Source organism: Mesoplodon bidens (genome assembly GCF_964165515.1).
Source record: "Mesoplodon bidens genome assembly, chromosome: 1".
Lineage (NCBI taxonomy): Eukaryota > Metazoa > Chordata > Mammalia > Artiodactyla > Ziphiidae > Mesoplodon > Mesoplodon bidens.
In genome coordinates this window covers 225779721-225796411 of record NC_138176.1, presented here as the reverse complement: position 1 = coordinate 225796411, position 16691 = coordinate 225779721, and the positions used below count along the sequence as shown (strand labels likewise).

At 35.7% G+C, this 16691-nt stretch overlaps 1 protein-coding gene across 3 annotated transcripts in view; it reads left to right on the top strand.

The window, feature by feature from the left end:
• Positions 1-16691, top strand: part of LRBA (LPS responsive beige-like anchor protein) — an 808478-nt gene that overhangs the window by 214644 nt on the left and 577143 nt on the right. For all 3 annotated transcript variants that reach the window (XM_081242275.1, XM_081242274.1, XM_081242273.1), the window contains exon 23: positions 14503-15564. In XM_081242275.1, the coding sequence (XP_081098401.1) occupies positions 14503-15564 (1062 nt within the window). The remainder of the gene's footprint in view (positions 1-14502; positions 15565-16691) is intronic.

Sequence of the window (16691 nt, the reverse complement as noted above, 5' to 3'; positions counted from 1 at the left end):
GAATTGTTTGGTTTGCTTGGGGGTGTGTAAAGTACATGAAGAAGAGCAGTAATGAGTCATATAGGAAATGTAGACTAGTATTTATTTAAGCAAGTATGATCATATTATATTGTTGGTCAAAAGTGGCTGTTAATTGTAAGCTCTCAGCAGGGATGAAGGGTTTTATACTTCGTCATATCTCCCATAACTGTGCATAGTGCTGAGTGCTTGGCAGTTGCATGTTAAATATTTGTTTCAGGAAGGAGGAGGAAGAACTACACCATCACTGTTTAGGGCTATTTGGTTCCACTGTCATGTGGCGCCATGCCACCCTGTGTGTGCCTTAGTGCCTCAGTCTTCTCATATCCACGATCCAGGAAATAGCCGTAGCAGCTGTCTTTAAATTACTTATGTCAGAATCTATGTCTGTGTCTATCTGAGTCTGTGTCAAAATCACACACAGTATGTTTTAGGGATCATCTCATCAGAGGAACTTGGGATGTACATCTTCTAGTTTCTTGGACCCCACCTCAGAACCTTAATCTGAATCTCGTGGTATGTTCTTAGAAATCTGCATTTTAAAATACGTCCTTCTTATGTACTCTAAATTTTGAGGGCCCCTCAGATTGTACAGGGAATTATTTTGACTAACTTTTATAAAATTAGCCCCTTCCCACTTTCACACTAAGATGCTAATAATAATATACTCTTTAGAAAGCATAATTAAGATAGAAGAATTCTATGTAAATTAAATATGGACCCCAGTTATGACCCCTTAATACATTTTTCATCATAAAGGAAAATGTATTTTTTCTTTCTGGGAGCATATTTTAAGGCACAGAAAACGTTAAAGGAAGAAATACAAACTACTTTATGAAGTATCTGAAATCAGTATTTTTTAGACTCAAATTTATACACAAGAAACCCAAAACAGGCTTTAAGTTTTCTGTGTGAATTTATATATATATAAAATTAGTTCATATTTTTCTTTACTCCAGTGACTTAGGGCTTTAAACAGATCTTAAAACCTTTGCAAGGAAAATAGTTACTTTACGGAGAGGCTTACTTTGCCTACTTTGAGCCAAGAACCAGTCTTTGGCTCAAGTTTTAGGATTACAGTTATAAAATGGAGTAAACACTAAGTTCATTGTAGAGTATTTTGTCTGAGTAAAACTGCACCTGTCCCTTTTTGCTGTTAAAGTATACTTTAAAGAATAAGTGCTAGGGGCTTCCCTGGTGACACAGTGGTTGAGAGTCCGCCTGCCGATGCAGGGGACACGGGTTCATGCCCCGGTCCGGGAGGATCTCACATGCCGCGGAGCGGCTAGGCCCGTGAGCCATGGCCGCTGAGCCTGCGCGTCCGGAGCCTGTGCTCCGCAACGGGAGAGGCCACAACAGTCAGAGGCCCGTGTACCGCAAAAAAAAAAAAAAAAGTTGAGGATGGAGCTGAAGTGATTCAGTAAGTACGTGAACAATTTGTAGCATGCTGATAAAAGTTCTGCTGAAATGATTGGAACCAAATTTTTTTCTCTGAAGATATTAATTCTAAAGGTTTACAAATATTTCAATGCATATAATACTGAAGTAATGTATATTTTTTCCTTTTTACAGTCATTTAAAATCTTAGTATCACAAATTTATAACATGGTTCTTCATAAAGAACTGGTGTGTAAAAAACTAACATTGCAGAATTGGATAGCTTTTGCAGAGTTACATCAGGATACATGTAGCTGCTATAAAAAGCCAAAGAAACTCAATTGCAATTTTATTGTCCAGTTTGATAGATATCCTGCCACCTTTGTAGCACGGAAGCTGTTTGTCACTGTATCCGTCTCCTCCAACAGCTGAACTAGGTTTTATAAGCAGTAATGGGCTCTTCTAGTGTAACTGTACTTTGTGTGTTTTCTAGGTTTTTATTTTTCCTCTTTTTCTTTACCTTTTTTTAATGCTTCAAATTGAACATTATCTTCAGTAATTAAATAATACTGTTTTCACTTGGAACGCTAAAGTGCTTCTACTCTTTAATTGAAAGTTAGATTAAGGCATTTAATATATTCTGAATTGTAAGAACTGTCCAAAAACATTTTTTTCTAAACAGATAAAACTAAAACTGTGTTTTGTCTCGGTGGCCTATATTGCCAAGGTAGAATCGATCTATGACTTAAAATAATCATCAAGTAAAAATTTTTTTTCACTTGACTTAAAGATATAATATGACTTAGATTTTTTTCCCCAGATGATAAATTTGGGGTAAAGTATTTAGTTATCTTGGATTATTTAAATTATCTTTAGATTTTATTTGCTGTTAACAGTCTGATGAAATGGCTTAAACATAAATGTCAGTCATTTTATATAAGAAGAAAGTACAGTTTAGGTTGGGTAAAAAGCGTGTGGAAATCAGTTTTGTTAGAATTCTCTAAGTGGTTTCTTAAAAGTATTTTTAAAAATCACAAGCTATAAACTGGCATATATAAACATTTATGTGTTTGTATGTGTGAGTTTATGGTGTCTATGTAATAAAATTAAAAGCTACGTATTCTTGTAAGAAATTTCAAGAGTTATAAAATTTTCATATTTCATGGATTGTCAGTATTTTATACTTAATTGCTAAAGTATTTGTTGGCTTCAAATTTTTTAAACAAATAGTATTTATTGTTTTTTTATTTGTACAATAATATGTGCTCATTGTAGGAAATGTGGAACCTACTACAAATGTATACACACAAAATCCAGAAATCACCTCTTATCCAATCACCTGTGCATGACTTAATATTTTGGTGCAAGACTTTACAGTCTTCTGTATATAAATATACACATACATATAATTATTTTCTTATAAAACTATAATACTTATGTTATTTTACAGTACTCTTTCAATTAATGATACACTTCTTACATGAGTTTAATGGCTGCATATTATTAGGTATATGTATATTGCATAATATTATGGAGAAGTTAAGAGCAAAAGCTGCAGCTTTGGTGTAATGTCTGAATGCTATCAGACCATGTGTAATTCTGGGAAGGAATGATTGAGTAAATGATTCAAGTTTACTTTTCATATTCTGGCATTCTCCAAAATTTTATTGGGAAAAACTGGAGGTGATATTTAAAAAATCTATTGAGTTGTATTATAGTGTATTGCATATGCACTATAGTTTAATTTTCCCTTGTTTTTGAGCAGTGATGAGCCTGCTCCTATATAACTGTCTTTTATTTTGTAGGATAAATTCCTAAAGTTCGAGTAGGAGTCTGCACATGTTTTTAAAAGTTTTAGTAGGTATTGCTAAGTTGCTGTCTAAAAACTTGCGTATGAATTTATATTCTGGCTTTGCACGAGAGTACCTGTCTGGATTGTTCTTAAGAAAATAAAATTGGTCAAGATTAATCTTTGTTAAAAAGAAAAGATTAGTAAGTTAGTAGCTGTGTGATATTATTTTATGTTGCTGTGCTTCCTATCTTCATGCATATAAAATGAGGGTTATGCTACCTGTCTTTTTAGGGTTGCTCTGAAGATTCTCTCAATATATGCCAGATGCTTAAAATAGTATACACTAAGCATTCTGTGTATCTCAGCTGTTGTGCAAGTATTTAAAAACATATCTGGTATTGCCCATCAGAATGAACTTAACTTAGTATTTATTACATGTATATTTTTAGGCATGTTGTGGAATAGGGAACCATTATTGACTAGATGGAAATTTTCATACTTTAAAGAAGTTGGAGGGAAGAATATTTCTTTAAGTAAATTTCTTTTAAATTAATTCTAGAATGTTTCCATGTGTTAGTATGATTTATAGAGATTAAGAGAATACTAAGTTGGTTGGAAGGCTTTCTTTAAATTGCATCCTCACTTGGTGTTACTAAGGAAGTGTCGTTCAAAAATCATTTTATGAAAGAGTAAAGTTTGTTTTTATATTTACTAGCATTGCTTACTAAAAGAGGTGAGCTTCAGACCAAAAGTTGCAACTTTGATGTAACATCTGAATATCAGACCACTTAAAATTCTAAGAAGAAATAATTGAGTGAATTAATTTAATTTGCTTTTCATATTCTGGATTTCTCTAAAACTCTGTTCAGAAAAATTAGTGGAGGTAATTTTAAAAAAAATACTTGAAATTAATTTAAAATGTAGTTGAAGAGAACCAGAGTCAGACAGTAGTTAAAGCAGTAAAATTAGATTTTATTCAGGAACTCTTGTAATAGGGGAAAAAAAGACCTGAGTGTAGAGATTGGCTTAATTCTGAATACAACAAGGAGAAATGGGGATTTTATAGCCACGGAGCAAGGTAGGAATGGGGGGAAGGGCTTCAGTAGATGGAAATTTAGTAAGAGGAAACATGTGGGGTGGGGGAGATTCTGGTTAACCGGACTTTATCAGGACTCTTGCTGAAGACAGGCCAGGCTGATTAGATATCACCTGGGAGATGGTGGGGAATGAGGAACTGATCAGATGTCAGTGTGAACAGATATTGAGGATGGGGGATTCTCTCTAAACTGACCTAGGATTCTTGCTGAAACTCAGAGCTGTAGGTCTGACCAGGACAGAGGGCCCAGGTGAGACGAGGATTCTGAACATCCTTACTAACATTTGGTTCCGGAGAGAGTGTTTGTCAATATAAACAAAAATACAATTGTATTACTTTTAAATTTGTTTTTTTCCCTTCCTTGGCAGTTTGTATATAGGTATGTCCTATTTTTTGGTTCTTCATTATTTTTTTTTGTAGTGGGTTTATTTTAAGCTACATATAAGTGGAATAGTAGGATTTACAAGTCAAATTCATTAGAAAATAACTTTTTAATTTGTCTGTGTTAAATCACAGAGTTGCCTTCTAAAAAGAATTTTTATTTATTTATTTATTTGGCTGCGTTGCCTTTTAAGCAGTGAATAAATAAAGCTTGCCCTTACCTGTGTGATAACATTTTGATTCCTTCTCATGGTTCACGAAGCCTTTAGTAGTCTATTACCTCCTTGCCATTGACACTGCTTACACTATTTTTATTGCTCATCACTCCTAGAAATGCTTTAATGTTACTGCTTTACCAAATAACTTCAGTGTCTTAAATGAACCATGTTCTTTCACCATCCATTCTTACACATACCTTCTTAAATTCCTTCTGCATGGCATGTCCCCTTGCTCTTAATCCTTTTGTTTCCTCCGTATGAGTAATCATTAATGAAGACCAAACTTAAATGTCAACATCTTCTTGGTACTTCCATTTATTTCTAGGTACAATTAAGTAATTTCTGTATACTGCCAGTAGTATCTTGTATATATCTCTAAATTACACTTTGAGTTACTTGAAAAAGTCTTTAAAACATTCCCAAAGGTATGAACAAAAGGCATGAACAAATGGAAAAACGTATTTCCTAGAATAGGAAGACTCAACATCATAAAGTTATAATAACTTAACATGTCTTTAGGTTATTTTATAAAGTTAATGAAATCCCAAGAAAATACTACTTAATCATTTTTCTTTTGGTGGAGCAAAAACAGAGTAAGCTAATTATTAAGGAAATGTAAGACAAAATACACAAGTAAACATATCCAGGAAGACTCTGTAAAGAACAGTGAGGGGGACTACCTCTACTGAATACTAAAATACATTACCAAATGTCAATAATTTAAAAACTGTAGTATTGACACATGAAGAGAGAGACTGACCAGGGGAGTAGAAGAGAAAGTCCAGAAATATACAAAGTTCCCTATAAGACTGTAGTATATTATAAAGGGACGACTTGAAGTAGTCCATAAATACTGTTGGGATAATAGAGGATTCATCTAGGGGGAAAAAAGTTGGAGTACGAAGAAATTTAACATATGGATCCATGAAATGGGCTGTGATGGGGGTGGAGGGAGAAACAGAAGTACTTGAAGAAAACACAGATCATTCTTCTGTAACCTTGGAGTGTGTAAGAATTTTCCAAGTATAATTTAGAATCTAGAACCATTAAAGAGAAAAAAAAGACAAATTTTTTTACTACATTAAAACATATAAAATCCGTTGTGACCAAAAACCAAACAATACCATAAGCAAAAGTCAAAAGGCAAATGACAAATTTGGGAAAACTGTTTTAGGACCAGAGCAAAGATAACATTCCTAATATATAAAGTGCGCCGAGAAATAGATATGAAAAGAAACTAATAGAAAAATGAATGAAAGACATGATCAAACAACCCATAGAAATCTAAGAAAAAAGTACTTTAGATTTATAAAAGACACTTCGTAAGGGACTGTCAATTAAAACTATCCTGAGATAGTTCACCAAGATATATCAAGTGACAAAAGAAAGTGTGGAACAGTGTGTATAGTGGATATTAGTGAGTTAAACAAGTGGGAAAGTGAGAATTTGTATTTGTATGTATATGCACAAAAATACTCTGGAATGATACATAAGAAATTAATGACTGATTACCTGATTGTTGGGAAATTGTACAGGTGAGGACCAGTGGTGGGAGGGAGACTTTTACACTATATACTATTTTATATTTAAATCATGTAAATTGTAGGACTTTCCTGGTGGCGCAGTGGTTAAGAATCCACCTGCCAATGCAGGAGACATGGGTTCGAGCCCTGGTCTGGGAAGATCCCACCTGCCAATGCAGGAGACATGGGTTCGAGCCCTGGTCTGGGAAGATCCCACCTGCCATGGAGCAACTAAGCCCGTGCGCCACAACTACTGAGCCTGTAGCTCTAGAGCCTGCGAGCCACAACTACTGAGCCTGTGTGCCACAACTCGTGGGCCTGTGTGCCTAGAGCCTGTGCTCTGCAACAGGAGAAGCCACCACAAGGAGAAGTCTGCACAGTGCATTGACGAAGAGTCGTCCCCGCTCTCTGCAACTAGAGAAAGCCCACGTACAGCAACGAAGACCCAACGCAGCCAAAAATAAATAAATAAATAAATGAAAAAAAAATCATGTGAATTGTAGAGGAGAAAAACTTTTCCTTGACTGTCTTAAGGTCCCTGGCAGGACATAAAAATTAAACTAACAAAGAGAGTATTAGGAGAAAAGCATGTGAATTTAATTAATATGTTTTACATGAAATGGGAGTCTTCATAAGGAAGTGAAGACCCAAAGAAACGGTTAAGCCTGAGCGTTCTTATACTAGGTTTGATGAAGGGTGGAAAGTCGTGGAAAAGCGTGGAAGGACAAAGTGTATGAACTAAGAGTAGTAAACTGGGGGAAAATCATCAAGGCCTGTTTATTCGGATTCCTCTCGGCGTACTTCTGTCTTTGAGATAAGGGTGCCCTTTTCCTCTGGGCTATAGGCACCTCTCACATAAGAAGCTTCAGGGAGAAGGGGGAGACGAGAGAGTGCTTCTAGAACCTGGTGTTTCTATGATTTGCTTCGGGGAGAATGAAAAGGTCAGAGCCTTTTCTATACCTACTGTTTCTCAAATTCCTTCATCTTAAAATAGTGTGCCAATGTGCCATATTTGGGGGTAGTGTGTTCTGAATGCAAAGTATACTACCTATTCAAAAAACGTTTTTGAGCTTATTACATGATGAGTGTATATGTTTTCCTCATGGGATTGTTTCTCTTTGTCCTTTGTTACCGAATGTATAATGTTGTTTTCATAACTAATTCTTTTAGGCAGTTTTCTTAGGATAACCTAGGCTATATACTTGATATCCCTCCAGTCAGGTTGTATTAGGGTAACATTTAAGTCCTTAGGTTTGACCAGAACATTTAGATTTGTAACCAGGGTACTTTGCATAAAATAGATCAGTAAATATGTATAAGCTTATAAATATTTATAATTTGATTTTAACTGTTGTATCTTTTATACCATTATTGTTGTAAGCTGTTGCAACAGAGTCTCTGTAAAAGATCTCCTGTTGTGTGGTGATGATCATTTTGAGCTATGCTTATTGATATTCCACATGGGAAGATTCAGCTATTTTTATTTTTATTATTTTTTAAAATATTTATTTATTTGGCTGCACCGGGTCTTAGTTGTGGCAGGTGGGCTCCTTAGTTGTGCCACGCGAACTCTTAGTTGCAGCATGCATGCGGGATCTAGTTCTCTGACCAGGGATTGAACCCCGGGCCCCCTGCATTGGGAGCGCGGAGTCCCATCCACTGCACCACCAGGGAAGTCCCTCAGCTATTTTCAAAGAAAAATATATCTTATTTATCAACTGTGGAAAACTTGGTAACCTAAGAATTAGAAGTTAGCATATCATATACAGCTGGTATTTCCAAAGGAAAATAACATGCAATGAAAGAGATATATTTGCTTCTAAAAAGAAAGCCAGTTCCTAAGCATTGCTAACATTTAAAACAGTCTAAATTTTACAGGTTAAATTTTGTAATACATGGATTAATAATGTTAGTCTCTTGATATATTGCATTCATCTTTTATCTCCTAATCAGTAAATTTGAATGTCAATTAAGTTGAAAGTAATGGCTGAAGAAATGTTATAGTTATTAGCTCATGAGTATCTTTAGTAGTTTATAGAAGTACTTTCCAAACATTACAAACAGCTATAGATTAGCTATCTAATGATTGTGAACATTAATAACTAGTCTTTTAGCTGAATAATTTAGAACAGTATCTGGTAATTAGGAATTATCAGTCACAAATTCCTTTAGGAGAACGGTATCAAAAAAAATAACAACAGTGATAATTACTCAGTTGCCATTTAGCTTTTTGACTATTGGAGTAAATTAAAAGGAGATTTAAAAATCAACTTCAAAAATGTGAAAGCATTTCTAATATTCATATTTACAAAGGAAAGAGTTGGTTTGCTTAGGAAAGACAAAGCACTATTTTGGTACAGATTTGACTGCAAATCTGTTTATCACAAAAGGAAATATATTCCTTGTGGCACATTAAGAATGTACTTTATGAAACTGTACATTGCTTTGAATTGAAATATGTATTATAGAAACCATCTTCTTGTGCTTGAAAAATTAATGTTAAATACTATCTTTTAACCTATCTTTTCCAATGGCCAGTTGAAAGTTTGTCTGCTGGTTATGAATGTAGTTAGAATTGAGAAAGAAATATATTACATAGACTTATATTTCACCTTTAGAATGAATGGTGTCTTATCAGATGGTTGAAAGACTAACTATGGTGACAGTCATGGAAGTTGTAACTTAAGTGAATACTAGTAAGAGCATCATGGAAACAAATCTTTAAGAGAGAGTTTGTGATAGCAAAAATATGTATCTTCTCTTGGCCCTGAAGGGGACATGAAAATCCAAGAGGAATTCCGCAGATTGTTTATAAACCAGCAGGAAAGATCAGTTCTATATAATTGACTATATGCTATTGCTACAGTAAGGTATTATAAAACTTCTGTTTCCATAAAAGTGTGAATGAATTTTTTTAGGACTCTTATCATTTTACACATTTTTTTCTGTTATGTTTGTATCCTATTACCTAATAATAATAAAAAAATCTATGTAGTTGTATTTAGACATAAGTTTTGGAAATGTTCATTAAATCCCTGTTGTACAGCATTTTAGGATGATGATTGGCATTCATCATAAAAATACATTGGGCAGGTATAGTCATAGGATTTTGAAACATTACTGTACTGTTTTAACATCCTGGATGAGTTTTATAGTGGCAGTAATGTAGGTTCTAACTCTTCAGTTTCAAGTCTGTTTTATTCATTCTTTAAAACAGTGCTCTTTAGTATAGGAGCATACTTGGTTTTGAAATGGCTTGCAGTGTTTTTGCTGATAACTTTCCTTTGTGATAGTTACATTAGTTGAACTAGGGGGGTGGCAGTCCCCCCTCACATTAGGAGTATCCCTTGGTCTTGTCCTAGGATGAAAACTTATCCTTACTCGACTGATTATCCAATGTCTCAGTTTATTTGGATTTATTTTTAATTTCAATCACTGAAAGTTTTATTTTTTTATTTGCATTCTGCCGCTTCAAACTTTGTTGATTTTTACTTACGTGTTTTTCCAGACATGTGCAATGGTTCTGTCTGTTTCTGTCACTTGGTACTTTGTGATGTTGGCTCAGAATACACTTACATTGTTAAAACATTTGTGATTCTTTTCACTTAATGCCCCTGTTTCATCTTTCATTATTATTATTGTTATTATTTATAAATTTACTTATTTATTTTATTTTTGGCTGTGTTGGGTCTTCGTTGCTGCGCATGGGCTTTCTCTAGTTGCAGCGAGCCGGGGCTACTCTTTGTTGTGCTGCTTGGGCTTCTCATTGTGGTGGCTTCTCCTGTTGTGGAGCCTAGGCTCTAGGGCCTGTGGGCTTCAGTAGCTGTGGCACGTGGGCTCAGTAGTTCTGGCGCACGGACTTAGTTGCTCTGCGGCATGTGGGATTTACCCGGACCAGGGCTCGAACTCATGTCCCCTGCATTGGCAGGCAGATTCTTAACCACTGCGCCACCAGGGAAGTCCTCATCTTTCATTATTTAAATGTAATTGATTCAGTCTTATTTCCACATGTCTGTGATCATCCAGACTTATTCTGAGTAGTTTTTCGGATGTTCAGAGGTTACATCTTGGAGCCAAGCACATAGGCTTAAACTCTCACTGAGAGAGGAGACAGGGCACCATCATTCTTGATGTTCGTGTTTGAAAGAAATGTCTCCAGCGCCCCCAGGAAAGATATCCTAGGGATGCTCAACTAGAAAGAGGCTTTAAAAAGATTTACATACATCTCCAGTTACCAGAGAAAGTATTTCCAACTTCAGGTTTTCTAAAGGAAATGCTAAAGAGGAGAGAGGGAGTTTTCTTTCCCTTTTTGCACCAGGGAAAATTTAAAATATGAAATTTTCTAGGTTTGTATTTACCCTTGTACTACCCATTTTAGAGAGGAAAAATATGAGCAGCAGAGAAGTCAAGTGACTAGTGTAGAATCACATAAGAGAAATGAAAAACGTGTTTAAGAGTTGGATGAGGAGCTCTCCCAGATAGTAGAACCAAAAGACAAAGGGATGAAAAATAGAGAAATGGTAAGAAAATTAGAGGACCAATCAGTGCAATCTCAAAAAGTAGAAATCCCGGAAAGGGAGAACAGGGGAAAAAGAGGGGAAGAAGGTATAAAGTATTCAAGAAAATTTCCCAGAACCAACGGATATTTGTTACTAGACTGGAAGGGCCCAGTGGGTATATTTACCACAGTGGATCAGAATAGACCGGTGGCAAGAATCATTGTGGAATTTCAAAGCACTAGGAACAAGAGAAGACTTCATAAAATTTCACGAAAAAGAACAAAATAAGTCGTATGAAGGATCAGGAATCAGAAAGATCTCAGACTTCCCAACAGTTAAGCACAGAAATAAGAAGGCAGTGAAGAAATAACCTTTCATATTCTGAAGGTAAATGTTTTCCGACCTACAATTTTATCTGACTTTTAAGTATGAAGGTAGAATAAATTTACTTTTAGGTCTCAAAAATTTCAAGCAGACACTGGAGGATATACTGCACCAAAAGGAGAGAATAAAGCAAAGAGGAAGATGTGGGATATAGGAAGCAGGAGGAGGATGAAGGGGATCTCCAAGACTGTAGTGGAGGGAGGTCCCACAATGGCAGCTATGTAGCAGACATATGACAGTCCGTCTAAACTGGAATAGTTTGACTTAAGATGCAGATACAGAGGGAGCTATTATTATTGAAATGCCAGATGCCTTTGTAACATCTCTTTCAAGCCTGAGGACAAATTACCCACGTGAGATGGGCTCATGTTCTCATGACTACTTGTCTTCACCATGTGGTGATTAGTTCCTGTTCTCTCTAGTCCTGCTGCCTGGATCACCTGAAGATTCTCACTTCACCCCTCAAAAATGTGGTCTGCTTTGTTCTGCTTCTGAGAGTAGAATAGTGAGCTTAGAATTGGAAAATACAATATAAAATAGTTTTCTTCTTGGACCTTACTTATGCCGAATACCCACTACCTGGCCCCCACTAGGCCTCATAGATTCTCTTATCCTGTATATTTCCCAGTGTTTCCTAATGACCTTGCCTATAGACTTCCCAGAAATAGCCTTATATATCCTCTTAGAGAAGCTGGAGCCGGCTCCAACACACAGATTCTGTGTAGCTTGTCTTCTCCTTGGAGCCTTTCTTTGTTGTGGCAATATTGGCCTTTCTTTTACAAAACTAGCTAGGTTTATGGTATACTTAGTTTCTTAGTTTTTAGGTAGTAAAACTATTAAAAAACAAGTAGGAAACAGTTAATAGAAATGCCAGGATACTGATTTCCTCTCGATAGGGGTGGGGAGATTGGGAGCACAGCTGGGGATGGGCACATAGGGGAATTGTGAGGTAGTAATAGTGTTCTGTTTCTTGATGTGGGTATAGGTACATGGGATTAAAAAATTACTCTTTAACCTGTACCTATAGATTGTATATATTCATGTTTATTGATACATTTTATAATAAAAGTTAAGAAAATCCTTAATTTGAATAAAATCAAACCCAATGATTATTCTAAACGAAACTCATTCTGTAAGACTGTTGTATTATACATTATATGTGTATCAGAATAAAATTCAGTCTTTAACATGGTCTATACTGCTCTATAATCATGATCTAGCCAGTGGCTGCATCTTTGACTTAATCACCTGCAGTTCTCTGTGTGCTGGGTTCTTATTGTTTCTCCAACGTACTGAGCTTATTTTGGCTCCAGGGCCTTTGCATTTGTTCTTCCTTCGGCCTGAAAGTATTTTCGTTACATGATACTCATGTAACTTGCTCTCTCACTTTATTCTTGTCTCTGTTCAAGCATAACACCTCCAGAGACCTTTCCCAGTTACCCTAGTAAAGCATACCCTCCCATCTAGACTATCATCTTCAGTTATTCTCTATCTCCTTTTTTTCTTCAAGTCTCTTACTATTACTTGACATTATCTTCTATATTTACATGTTTATTTTTCATCTACTCCATTAGAATATAAGCACCATGAAGGTAGGAACATTTGGTTTTTCATCACACAGTGTCTGGCATACTGTGGATGTTCAGTAAAGTTTTCTTGAATGAATAAATGAGGAATTGGTCAATTAAAATAAAGAACATAGTTCAAAGAAGATATCAGCCTTCTGGGTGTAAAAGAAATTGATATTTTGTTAATGTTATTGTGCCATTTTACTCTTCAGTGTTGAATACATGCATTTCATTTTGAAATATTCAAAAAAGTTCCCCATGTATTTAAAATTAGGAAAGTGTTTATTTCCTAAACATTTTTATTTTTAGCTATACCACATTATGGCAAGAATGTACTGTATATGTAATGAGCAAAGGATAGTTAATAGCTATGGAAGGAACTGTGTACATTGTGCATCATTTATAATTTTGTTTGCCTTGTATCCACGTGAATACATGTCTGTGATTCAAAAAGGCCTGTGAATCTTTGGGCGTGAAAAATCATCTTTTCTTTTGTTAGCATCTACTACCATCCTCCTATAGTAGGGCTCAATAAAGTTTTGTTGACTAAAAGGTTCAATTTACTATGTATGTTATAATAATATAGATTACATAAACAAACAATTCTAGCATTGATAAACTGTAATTATGCTTATACCTTCTGCTTATTGTTTTGAGAGGTGTTCCCATTGAAATTCACTAGCAGCAGTCACGTATTGGTGGCTATAATATAATAATGCCTGATGAGATAAGAAATCATAAACCTTTTGACATTGAAAATCACAGCACTGTCTTTTATACTTTAACCATAAAAGTTTTCCATTTATTTGGGTAAAAGTCTAATAAGCATGATATGAGGATGTTCACAGTGCTGAATACATAGTAATCTCTTACATACAGCATACAAGTGGAATGAATGGTTGTGCGGATGGATGAACTGGAACTTTCAGACCATTTGTGATCAGTTCAACTTTGAAAATTATGGTTGACCTTAGGGGAAGGGTTGGATCTTTTTATTTCATTGCTAAAAGAATTTATATTCTTTAGCTTAGTAAGAGAATACTTTAAATATATAGAGAGCTGCTATAATATATATAATATCTAAGTGTGTGATTTGCATCATATATGAAGTGAACATAATTGATATTTTTGATCTCTGCTGAGGATAAATCATGGGGAAATGGGTTTTCATTGCATTTGAAACAATATATTACGTAGTGCACAAAGCACTTCCCAATGGTGCATACTTAGATCCTGGTACAAGTTATAGAAGTCAGTAGAATAATGTACTCTTTTCCTATATTATATGTCTTTAAGAATAGGCTAAATAACTATATTCTTGTCATTGTTTGATGCCATGCTACCTGTTAGCATTAAGATTAGCTATAAGTTTTTGACTGTTTAGATTTTTGTGATTGACTTACCTTTTATTTATCATTCTATAAATAAAGACATTATAGGAAAACTATAAATAAAGATATTATAGGAAAACTTTCCTGTAAAGATATTATAGGAAAATTTATCAATCTATAAATAAAGATATTGTAGGACAGTTTTACTGCATTATATAAACCATATATTTGAAAAATTAAATATTTTTATGTTCTGTATGCTGTGTTCTTTCTTTTTTTTTGCATGTTTTGACTGCTTGTATGTTTTTCACGTAGGTCACTTTTGAAATACATAAAGAAAACCTTGCCAATATATTTAGGGAACACCAGGGAAAAGTTGATGAAAACATGGGGCAGTGTTCTTCAAGTCCAGTTCAAGCAGTCTCTGGCATTAGCAGGGACGTTAATGTATCAGTAGGATCCCAGCAATCGGATACAAAGGATTCTCCTCCTCCTTCTCATATCACCAGAACTAGTGATGAAAAGTCAAGCATTGGGAAGACAAGTGCAGTAGAATCTGCATCCAGTGTCGAACTGCAAACTCACAATACATCTAATGAAGAAAAGACAACTGTGCAAGAAAATCAGGAGTTACTGGATGAAGTCCCTTTAGAAGAAACACTGATAAATGAAACAATTAATGCAGAGAGTTTAGAAGGATCTTCTGACATAATAGAAGCTGCGACTGTTTCCTCTGATTCTTTTAAAACAACTGGCAAAGATATAACGACTGTCCATGAAGTAACTGCTTCCATAAGTTCTCCTTCAGAAGAGGATGCTTCAGAGGTGCCAGAATTATTGGATAAGTCTGTAGTAGAGGAAGAAGAAGATGATGATTATGTAGAACTGAAGGTAGAAAGTATTCCTACTGAGGAAGCCAGTCTACCTACAGAGCTCCAAGGTAACAGTTTGTCTCCAGCTGCTTCTGAAGCCAGTGAAAGAATGGACATGTTTAGTAATGACCACAAGTTAAGATTTCAAGAGGCAGAACCTGTACGTAAGAAACAAACTGACACTGAAGCTCGAGCTCCTGAAGATTCTGCAGTCTTGACTATGACAGCATCTGGGTCTTCAGCGACCTCACCAGGAACTACTACTTCCCAAGCAACTGTTCAGTCAGACGTTGGTCAGATGCTGGAGGCAGGGGAGAAGACTAACCTCGCCGGAGAAACCAAACTCCATAATGATTCTAATAGTAGTATCTTCGAGTCTCCTACTACTTCTGAGCAGAGGATTGCTAAGTTGGATGTTTCCAGTGTTGCTACAGATACTGAGAGGTTGGAATTGAAGGCCACTACAAACATGGAAGCATCTCAGCGTCATCAGCCTGTGCTTGAGGTGATTATATTTATTATCTTCTTGAAGTGTGTTTGCATTGAGTTGAAATACAACACGTGTATAGACGTAGATTTTATTTTATTTTATTTTGGAATTGGTTCATAACCTATTTGCAATTACATAAATGCAGTGAATGTGAAGATTATTATCTTTAGCACAGGGTTTGGCTTTCAGTATGAGTTTGTTAAATGGCAGCTTTTATTATTTTCACCACAGTATCATCAAAAGTTACTACTGTCAAGTTTCAGTGTTAGTGTATTTTTAGCTTATAAAGCAAACATTGGAAATACTTTTACCCTTTATTTGATGACCCAGTCATAGTTAGGACATTAGTTTTTAAGCAGAATCTAGGACTACCTTCCGGCAAAACCACCTGCCAGTGTATAATTTTATGTACAAAGTATGTGGTTTAAAATTGTTCCATGAGGTCTGTTTACTTTTGTAAGAGACAGGAGCCTTTGTGCGATCCAGAGACACAGGTTTCTTCCTTACCAGTGTTTCAGAGAGATTCGTGACACCACTGTGGGTGCATGTTGTCATTTCCCACTTTAATCAACTCTTACTGCTCCTCCTCCTCCTCTTTTTTTTTTTTTTTTTTTTTTTTTTTTTGCGGTACGTGTGTCTTTCACTGTTGTGGCCTCTCCCGTTGTGGAGCACAGGCTCCGGATGCGCAGGCTCAGCGGCCATGGCTCACGGGCCCAGCCACTCTGCGGCATGTGGGATCTTCCCGGACCGGGGCACGAACCCGTGTCCTTTGCATCGGCAGGCGGACTCTCAACCACCGCGCCACCAGGGAAGCCCTCCTTCTCCTTTTTTTGTTGGTTTGATCTTCATTCTGTTGTCTTTATTTTTGTTTTTTCTTAATTCTAGCCAATTTATAATCCAGCTATGGCTTTTCTTTTATGTCAGTATTCGAAACCAAAAGCTTCTTGATTCCTTTATAAAATGTTGCATGAGCTGGTGATGATACTAACATGGTTCCTTACCAGTTACTGCTGCATTGTGCTGATTTCGCATTTTTTATATCTTTGCTTTAAATGTATTAATGTTATTACTCATTGGTAATTGTTCTCTGATTTAGTCCCTTAATACCTTAAAATGTGAGTATTTGTTAGATGAATTACATA